Source organism: Salmo salar, chromosome 09 (assembly GCF_965601325.2).
Source record: "Salmo salar chromosome 09, fSalSal1, whole genome shotgun sequence".
Taxonomy (NCBI): Eukaryota; Metazoa; Chordata; class Actinopteri; order Salmoniformes; family Salmonidae; genus Salmo; species Salmo salar.
The window spans coordinates 116360457-116371466 of record NC_138299.1 but is presented as its reverse complement, the minus strand read 5'-3'; the positions used below and the strand labels follow the sequence as shown (position 1 = coordinate 116371466).

Here is an 11010-nt window from a genome sequence, read left to right as displayed (position 1 = left end):
AGACATGACAAAAGCCACAGGCTACAATGGCTGTGAAGATGAGAACCTAAAGACTGTGTTAGCAATTTGATGAAGATTGCTGTGTTCATTTTGACTTGAACTGTATTTTGTGTTCAAGCATTTCTGTTTTCCCTGAATAAAATAAAATCATTATACCAAATAGGGAGAAATGATACAGGGTTAGTTTTGTATTTTGTAGATCCAATGTTTGCTCCTGAGTGGTGCAGCGGTCTAAGGCACTGCATCTCAGTGCTTGAGGTGTTACTACAGACACCCTGATTTGAATCCAGGCTGTATCACAACCAGCCGTGATTGGGAGTCCCATAGGGTGGCGCACAACTGGCCCAGCGTTGTCCGGTGTAGGCCGTCATTGTAAATAAGAAATTGTTCTTAACTGACTTGCCTCGTTAAATAAAAATAAATGTAAAGAAAAAATAAAGATTACTACACCTCTTTTTCTGTTGTTGAACATTGGAGCCAAAATACCTGATTTGCTTTCATTAGCTTAATGTCACCTAGCTTGCAAAACCCATATTTGGATATGGAGCATAAGTGAAATAAGATAGGATTTATACTAAATATGAATAGTCCCAAATCTGTCCCATGGTGGTCCCTCTTCATTCTATCACCAGTTCTTATAGGATAGTTTCATGTTCATATCTAAAGAGTCAATGCAGATTTCAACATAACAATAAACAGGTGTGGTTGTGGAGAACTATGCACAGCCTTGTCAGTAGACGTGTAGTATTCAGGACCCATCGCAGGCAACAATAGCACCAGCGTTAGTAGCAAAGGCACATGACTGGCTGCCTCTGCCACATGCACAGCCCACCAGTGAGGGGTAGAGCACTGCTACAAAATAGGATACTGCATTGCCTTTTACATCTATCTATATTAGTAGCCTACACATCCCTGACATTCTGGTTACTCCTAATATTTGACATTGAATTTTCGTTTTGAATTAAAATCTACATGATGAACAGTCTTTGCTAAATACAAAGAAAGACCAATTGGTAAGATTTTTTTTAATAAACATTACGTTTATTATAATTGTGTTCCAGCTCTGACCATACAAAATGATTTTGGGCCAATGTAGTTGCAGTCCCTGGTATAAAATATTAATGAACACTGACTGATGAAAGGAAACTATCCACAAGAGGGGGTGTTAAAATTACTGTCGTCAAATTCTAAACCTGTTTGACCTGGGAGCCCTGTTCTCCATAATAACACATAAAAAAATGTGCCCATGAAAAATATAGCCTATCACAAGAAAACACAACATTAATGTTGCCTATAATCTTAGGGCTGTCCTTTCCTATGTGATATTACATGGGAATATCATCAAAACACAGTTAGTTATACCATTTTCCTTAGTTAGTAACTACGGAATGTTCAACTCCGTTCTCTTACCGAGGCAGAGTTTAGAAGGCCTATTGATAGCTGGTCGAGTGATTTGATAGCAACAACATTGCGTGACCATCAGTTGATAGGCCTAACCCACTGGGCACGGTATATTCCACGTTGGCTTAACGTAATTTCATTCAAATGACGTTGAAACAACGTTGATTCAACCAGTGTGTGCACAGTTGGTAGGCCTACTTGTAAAAATGTAAATTCTAAAAACCCTAATTAGGTTTGTCCTGTACAACTGCAGTCCTTCTGCGGGGAGCTGAAATTCATACGTTTAATATAAACTTTTATCGAATACAACCACTAACCTTTCCCTAATTTGTTTTGCTCAATTGGAGATGTAGCGGCCATGACATACTATAATACAAACACTGAGATCAATGGTGCTTTCAAGATAACTGGGAACTCGGAAATAACTGAGGTCAAGTCATAACGGTTATCTTCAGTCGGAGCCAGAAAGATGCCCGAGTTTCCGACTTGGAATTCCGAATTGGATGACTGTTAAAAATACATTTTCCCAGTCTGGCTAGTTAGAATGTGACGTCACAGATCGGACCGTCGGCGACTGGAGGTGCACGGGTTGAAGGAGCAAACGTGGACGTGTCAGAGCCGCGTGCCCCCCCGGGGGCGCCGCCGGCCGCGCCTGGGGGGGGGGCTCGGCGCGCCGCCCTGCCCAGGTTGTTGCTCGTGGAATTGCACAATACGCATCTCCTCTGCAGTTTGCCAAACACGATGTAGGCTTACAATACAAACATTATAATAGGCTAAGTAGCTGAGCTGAGATTCCGTTATCTTACGCTTCAAACACACCGACAGTGAATTTGCATTTTGGTACACCAGAATTACATTCATTTCCAATGAAACGCTGTGTTTGCCTTGCAGCAGCATTGCGTTGCAGAGGCAGTGCATACGTTGGATTTAGGTATCCCCCTTTCCCAATTGGCACAAACCCATTCTCTTGCAGATGTATTTGATACAAGTTTTTATTAAACGTTAGAATTTCAGCACCCCAGTTTGTACAGGACAAACATGTGTACAGGTAAACGTTTTCAGAATTGACATTTTTACAAGTATCAATGTTGTTGTTAGCATAACGTTTCCAACACACCGACAGTCGATAGCGCAAAATAATACGTAACATCGTCTGGATATGTATGCAATAAAAGTTCAACATTCACCTTCTGCTACCATTTCTGTCAAGCCGTCTACGCATACCGATTGACGCATATGTTCGATAAATCCAATTTATGCACCACACCGAACGCACTGCAACTGCCTCTGCAACGCAATGCTGAAAGGCAAACGCAGCGTTTCATTGGAAATGAATGTAATTCTGGTGTACCAAAATGCAATAAAGCTGTTGGTGTGTTCGAAGCGTAAGAGAACGTAATCTCAGCTCAGCTACTTAGCCTATTATAATGTTTGTATTCTAGGCCTACATCGTGTCTGGCACACTGAAGATTAGATGCGTATTGTGCAATTCGACGAACAACAACCTGGAGAGGCGAGCGTCTTTGTCCATGTATGCTCCTTCAACCAATACACCTTCAGTTGTCGCCGGTCCGGTCTGTGACGTCACATTCTAAACACTGTGGTTGGTTGTGCGCTTGTAAACAAATAGGCTACTGATTTCGTCCTGGGCACAGGGCAGGCAAGACACGCGGGAAAGAATACAACTGGAAAGAGTGAACATATTTTTTTTATGAGCGCAGTGCACACGAAGCGGCGATGCAACAGATGTGTGCAGGTTATTAGGTGGGATATTTTTGTCCTTTTATTTGCGAAAAAAATTCTAGGCGGAATGGATTGTGTTATGGCAGCCTTTTCTGTTAATAACGCCACTGTCACTAACTCCATCATAATGGTAAGAAAACTCTTATTCATTAAACATGAATAACGTGATTGTGACAATGTATTGTGATAATATTGATGGTATTTTCTTTAATGACATATTTTCATCCTTTTATTTAACCTTTATTTAACCAGGCAAGTTAATTATGAGCAAATGCTTATTTACAATGTTGGCCTGGCAAGTTGTGCATTTCTTTCAATGCATTTCTATAAATGAACATGTCTGATCAGCATTTTGCTATCAATCCAATTTAAATCAATCAAATGTATTTATAAAGTCCTTCTTACATCAGCTGATGTCACAAAGTGCTGTACAGAAACCCAGCCTAAAACCCCAAACAGCAAGCAATGCAGGTGTAGAAGCACGGTGGCTAGGAAAAACTCCCTAGAAAGGCCAGCACCTAGGAAGAAACCTAGAGAGGAACCAGGCTATGAGGGGTGGCCAGTCCTCTTCTGGCTTCTGGAGATTGTAACAGAACATGGCCAAGATGTTCAAATGTTCATAGATGACCAGCAGGGTCAAATAATAATAATCACAGTAAATGACAGTTGGCTTTTCATAGCCGATCAGTTCTGTTCATCCAAAATTGTTCATCATAATAGGCAGCCTAAATGAGAAGATGAACTGTGATAACCCCTCTACAAATAATGGAAACGCATTATGATTGTGTCAATACTGTGGGAAATACTTTAATAGATGTTTTGCCTTTTCAAATCATGATAATTTCAATAATGATAACAATATTTGTTGATTATTAGGCAACATGACTATATCAGTGTGTGAGTTTCTCATTTAGGCCTTTTGTTTTAATTTATGGCCATAAAAAAAATGCTGGCTTAAAAAGAACCCAATTTGGATTATTTGGTACCCCAGGGCTGGGTAAATATTGGAAAGAGCATATGCTGTGTTATTTTGACCAAGACAGTTGGGTTGCGTGAATAACTCAACATGTTGGGTTGTTGGGATTACCCAAACATGGGTTAATTTAACCATCAATTGGGTATTTTTAATTTCATGCTGGGTTGACCTAGCAGCTGTGTTTTTTTTATGTAACTAGGTTATTTTCAGCAGGTGTGGCTTATTAGGGTGTGGCTTTCTGATCAATATTATCAGAGAGTAAATGTCATTCCTTCTCACCATGTTAAGTTTAGATACTGCAAATAAAATGTTTCGTTAAAATCTTTATTATTTTGCACATTCTTCTAGAATATTAAGATTATTTATTACATATTATAATAAGGTGGTATCTATCCCGACATTGGGATTTGTGTAGGCTTTTAGGGAACTTATACACTTCTATAAGGCTCATTGAAGCTACAAAAATTTAAATGTTCAACCATAACATGTGATAACTATACAACAGAACAGATGAACAAGAATGACATTTACTCTTACAACAATCTGAAAGCCACACCCCTACTGAACTAGGTATAGTACATATCTACATGTCTCAATAACCCAGCACCAATAACCCAGCATCAACAACCCAACCTTGCTCTTTTTAAAGAAAACAATCCAACTAAGTGACCCAGTGCCTCTAACCCAGCAGTTGGGTCAACCAAACAACCCAGCATTATTTTGTGTATGAACCACAGATAGAATGACTTGCCGTCATTCTTCAATAATCAATATTGAATTACTGAATTTGCATATGTAGTTAACACATACCATGTAGTTCATCAGTATCAGGCTAATTATTGCATGGCTGTTGTTTTTCTTTGTGCTCAGCGTAAGCTAAGCTTTGTCCGATTGTAACCCCGGCACACTGCATATAGATAGAAACAGATTAGGCTACTCTGCAGTAGCCAACAGTAGCCTATGCCAATATGCACTTTGCCTAAATCGTAATCTGAAAGGTGAAATGATCAGATATGTACATGTCGTATCAATTAATTGTTTTTTAAGATATCTTTATTGTATTCAAGTTTGATTGTTGTCTGGGATCTGTTTAGTGGTCAAATTACAATTATTGACATTGATTCTTGAAGAATATAACTTATAAATGCCTCTCAGGCTTAAGAAAACTGTCTGGGTCTATAATAACCCAATGTTTTTTTACTCATTTTTTTTCTTTAAATAAGAAGATCGTAAACAAACAATGTATAGCCTCAAATGTTTGAAACTATCATTTGGATGTCATGCACTGTCATTCCTTGCATCACAAGAATTGTCTATGATTGTTATCAAAACAAGTGGTGAGGTGGCCAGTGTAACCTGCCACACTTTGTTTGCTAACCTTTTGATAATTCAATCATTTTATACCCCAAACCACCTATTGTACCTCTCTCTCCATCATCACCAGAACACCAATGGGCCTCCTGATCTGATGCTGGACCCCAGAACTGTATGTGTATCTATCGATGAGGTGGTATCCAATCATGTGAGAAGTCAACAGACTCCATTATTACATGGGCATCTCAAGAAAGTGGAGAACAGTCTAACTGAAGCCCAACGTTTTTCCTACCTGCCACGTCGACCAGCAGTTAACATTGAATTCAAAGATGTCTGCTACTCAGTTCCTGAGGGACCATGGTGGGGAAAGAAAGGTGGGTGCGTTATAGGCGTTTCTGAGGAATTGTATTTTTCTAATCAAATCAAACAACAGATGTAGACTAACAGTAAAATGCTTACGGGCCCTACCTAACAATGCAGAGAGAAAAATAAAAAAACAATAGAAAGATAATAACACAAGGAATACATACACAATGAGTAAAGATAACTTGGCTATATACACGGCGTACCAGTACCGAGTCGATTTGAAGGGGTACGAGGTAATCGAGGTATATATGTACATATAGGTAGGGGTAAAGTGACTAGGCAACAGGATACATAATAAGCAGTAGCAGCAGCATATGTGATGAGTCAAAAGAGCGTAAAGGGTAGTCAATGTAGATAGTCTGGGTAGCTATTTGGTTAAAGTTGCACTATGCAGAAATCCATCCGCCATTTCCTGGTTGCCAGAACTCTAATAGGTCGCCTAATTTCAGTTTATGTGACAAAATAAGCTAGTATAGTGTAGAGAATCATTGTACCGTCTAAACCGCTGTGAAATATATTTCCCATAAACCAAAATATTGTTGTTTCAGTTGTTTGAAACTGGTGTAGAAAAATTGAAAGTAAAAGATGCAAAAACAAAACTTAAGAAAGGGAAGCATTGAAATAGTGCTCATAGAACTGATCTACTGCTTCTTAGAATGATAGATCTATAATTCAAGTAGAATGATAGATCTATAGTTCACATTTCTATGTGAATTTGGTTGGGTCGCCCAAAAAGTTACATATTGCCACTTTAACTATTTAGGCAGTCTTATAGCTTGGGGGTGTAGAAATTGTTCAGGGTCCAGTTGGTTCCAGACTTTGTGTATCGGTACCACTTGCCATGCGGCAGCAGAGAGAACAGTCTATGACTTGGGTGGCTGGAGTCTTTGACAATATTTAGGGCCCAGAGGTCCTGGTATAGAGGTCCTGGATGGCAGGGAGCTCGGCCCCAGTGATGTACTGGGCCATACGCACTACTCTCTGTAGCGCCTTGCAGTCAGATGCCTAGCAGTTGTCATACCAAGCAGTGATGCAGCCAGTCAAAATGTTCTCAATGGTGCAGCTGTAGAACTTTTTGAGGATCTGAGGACCCATGATAAATCTTTTCAGCCTCCTGAGGGGGAAGAGGTGTTGTTGTGTCTTCTTTACAATTGTGTTGGTGTGTGTTTGTGTGGACCATGTCCTTATTGATGTGTACACCGAGGAACTTGAATCAAAACCCACTCCACTACAGTCCTGTTGATGATGTGGATGGGGGCGTGCTCGGCCCTCCATTTTCTGTATTCCACGATCAGCTCCTTTCTCTTGCTGATGTGGAGGGAAAGGTTGTTGTCCTGGCACCGCCCTGCCAGGTCACTGACCTCCTCCCTATAGGCTGTCTCATTGTTGTCTGTCATCAGCCCTACCTACCACCGTCATGTTGTCAGCAAACTTAATGAGGTGTTGGAGTCGTGCACGGCCACGCAGTCGTGGGGCCCCCATGTTGAGGGTCAGCATGGCGGATATATTGTTGCCTACTCTCACCACCTAGGGGCGGCGCGTCAGGAAGTCCAGGATCCAAATGCAGAGGGAGGTGTTCAGTCCCAGGGTCCTGAGCTTAGTGATGAGCTTGGAGGGCATTATGGGATTGAATGCTTAGCTGTAGTCAGTGACAACAATCTCACATAGGTGTTCCTCTTATCCAGGTGGGAGAGTGCAGTGTGGAGTGCAATAGAGATTGCGTCATCTGTTGATCTGTTGGGGCGGTATGCGAATTCGAGTGGGTCCAAGGTGTCGTAAATGATGGTGTTGTTGTGAGCCATGACTAGCCTTTCAAAGCATTTCATCGCTACAGATGTGAGTGCTACTGGGCGATAGTCATTTAGATAGGTTACTTTGGCATTCTTGGGCACAGGGACTATGGTGGTCTGCTTGAAACATTACAGACCGGATCAGGGAGAGGTTGAAAATGTCCGTGAAGACATTGCCAGCTGATCAGCGCAAACTTTCAGTATGCATCCTGGTAATCCATCTTGCCCTACGGCCTCGTGAATGTTAACCTGTTTAAGGTCTTATTCACATTGGCTACGGAGAGTGAGATCACGCAGTAGTCTGGAACAGCTGACGCTCTCATGTATGGTTCAGTGTTGCTTGCCTTGAAGCGAGCATAGAAGACATTTAGCTTGTCTGTAAGGCAGGCGTCACTGGGCAGCTCACAGCTGGGTTTCCCATTGTAATCCGTTATAGTTTGCAAGCCCTGCTACATCCGACGATTTTATCTTAGTCCTGTATTGATGCTTTGCCTGTTTGGTGGCTCATCGGAGGTCGTAGTGGAATTTTGTATACGCATCCGGAGCTGCCGAATGTTCTAGCATCACGTTATGGGCAGACTTGTTACCGAAAGGGACTGGTGAGTTTGTCAGGATAAAAATAATTATGAAAGGAGCAATGCCTAGGTAAAAAGTTTGCATAAACCCTGCCTCATTCTTCTGAAAACTTAACCCTGGTATAGAGTTTAATTTTTCAGTGGGACAATTGCACAAATTTTAATACCAAATACACACCAGAATAGCTTTCCAATGTGTGTTAAGTGTTTCTGAGTGGTCCAGTCTCATTCCTGACTTAAATTTGCTTGAAATTTAAAGACAAGGTTTAAATAATGCTTTCCATCAATAATTCCCGACCGAATTTACTGAGCTTGAGCAGTTTTGACAAAAACAATCAATAAATGTTGCCCTAAGAGTTGTGCAAAGTTGTTAGAATGTTATTTTAAATTATTCACAGCTGTAATGGCTGCCAAAGATGCATCCACCAAGTATTAACTCTGGGGTGTGAAGACATACGCAATCAAACATCTTAATATAACTTTTTATTCATTTGAAAAATTTTCTATATTTTCTCTTTCACTTTGAAAATCTGGAGTAGGTTGCGTAGATCGGAAGGATTAAAAAAAAAAGATATTGCCTCTTTAGATGTAATTTTAAGGCTGAAAAATATGAAGATTGTGCAAGGAGTGTGTAAACTTTTACTAGCGACTGTATATCTAGAGACATTTTTACATGGATACGCAGAGCTGCATGATGTTACGCAATGATTGTGGATGTGGATTATCATATATAAATGTGGATTTGCATATTTGTAGGCAGAAATAGCCACTAGATTGATTTTGCATGGATCTTGTTTTGTGGTTCAATGAAGCTTTTAACATCTAGTGTTCAGATAACACATAACAAGTATCAGCTCCAGTTAGGGACCCCAAATCACCTTTTAGAGGAATAAGCTGCCCGACAACACTCCATCCCACTGACCATTTTAAGAATCACCAACCATTATAAAAGTTGATTTGATTTTGAGAGGGCCGGAAGGCTACTGCTTCAAAGACGTGCCATCATACAAATTACTGTAAACAAAGTAAGCTATTACTTGTTAGCCTTTGAATAGGCACATCCTTACTCCCTCCGGGTAAGTGATTGCTCTCCCACAAGATCTGAGAGAGAGATTTGTTAGCAAGGTTGCTTTGCATTTGGAATTGGGTTCTGGTGGTAGTGTTTCTGGGAATCCGTGTTGACGCAACTGCACAGCTGGCTAGTAGCTCTGGCACGTCTTTACTGGAGGGACCTTCCTCCCATCATAGCAAGGCACTGTTGTCTTCATTAGTACTCTCCTTCTGGATGTTCATTGGCATGCAGACCTGCACCTTCTGTCTGTCTGTGCGTCTGTCCGTCTGTCTAGGTCAGAGAAACATGTAGAAAGACATTAAGATATAGAAGAGGAGAATATAAACATGTAACCTAATCTAGCGTGTAACCTAATCATTCAAAGGCAGCCTACAGTAAGATGCATGTATTCTACTTAAACAAAAAACACAACAATGAGCATGAAGGAAATGTAGGTAATCTAAATTGAATTGACGTTTGATTCAGATGATGGGAACTTCTGTCTGACCTCATGGAATTGATCATTGTCCCTGCCAGGCTTTTTAGGTCTCAGCAACATTACAGCCTGTATTGTTCCTGCTTGACTGAAATGGAAACTGGGCCATCAAGCTGTCCAGCAAATATTTGTAGTCAATACGAAAAGGAAACTGTCTGTCTGTCTGTCTGTCTGTCTGTCTGTCTGTCTGTCTGTCTGTCTGTCTGTCTGTCTGTCTGTCTGTCTGTCTGTCTGTCTGTCTGTCTGTCTGTCTGTCTGTCTGTCTGTCTGTCTGTCTGTCTGTCTGTCTGTCTGTCTGTCTGTCTGTCTGTCTGTCTGTCTGTCTGTCTGTCTGTCTGTCTGTCTGTCTGTCTGTCTGTCTGTCTGTCTCTATCTCCTTCTCAAAGCTAAAAGTGGCAGTGACAAAATCAGATTGGACAAATATATAGTATCAGAGTAGTATGGTCTAGTTTCTTTGACTAGTGTGTGTGCTGTAGCATCATGTCTGTCATTTTTTCTCTTTCTCTCTCTCCCCTGGAGGGATTCAAGACTCTGTAGGATAATCTGTGATCTGTGCCTCTTATCCAAAAGGAATTTGCATCAGAATTGTTTGTGTCTCAATAACGAGGTCAGGGCCCGCATTCACAAAGCACCTCAGAGTAGGAGTGCTGATCAAGGATCAGGTTCTCACTCTTATTCATTATGATTTAAAAGGCAAATCTGACCCTAGATGAGCACTCCTACTCTGAGATGCTTTGTGAATATGGGCCCAGATCTCTTTCTACATGAAAGATACATGAAGACTAAACCTGCTGTCAGGGGACATGGATGAGGACCTCCTCTCACTAAAAATAGCTTTGATATAGCTTTGATGGTTTAACAAATGACTATTCACTACTTTTGAATCATTTGGTACAAAAGAGTGTATTTTCATATTGAGAGTGAAATGACAATTGAAGAGTTTCATTCCAAAACACTATATATCAATTTTCAGAAATGTTGGTTAATTAGCTTTTATTGTTTAAATGAATTATGAAAGAGATTGGTGTGTTTTTCACTATCTAATCATGGCATGGGGCTGTTCAATGACATACATGTATTTGTTTAAAATCTATCACTTGATGGTTTCATTTCAGAGAGACAAATAATCATGTTTTTTATTCAAAATTTGAAGTTGGAAGTTTACATACACCTTAGTCAAATACATTTAAACTCAGTTTTTCAGAATTCCTGACATTTAATCCTAATAAAAATTCCCTGTCTTAGGTCAGTTAGGATCACCACTTTATTTTAAGAATGTGAAATGTCAGAGTAATAGT

At 40.4% G+C, this 11010-nt stretch overlaps 1 protein-coding gene across 1 annotated transcript in view; it reads left to right on the top strand.

Moving 5' to 3' along the window:
* Positions 1 to 2759: 2759 nt before the first annotated feature.
* LOC106612441 (ATP-binding cassette sub-family G member 1) overlaps positions 2760 to 11010 on the top strand; it is a 44314-nt gene continuing 36063 nt past the window's right edge. Inside the window, exons 1-2 of the mRNA XM_014213566.3 lie at positions 2760 to 3274; positions 5565 to 5808. Coding sequence (XP_014069041.1) covers positions 3113 to 3274; positions 5565 to 5808 — 406 coding nt within the window. The 5' untranslated portion in view covers positions 2760 to 3112. The remainder of the gene's footprint in view (positions 3275 to 5564; positions 5809 to 11010) is intronic.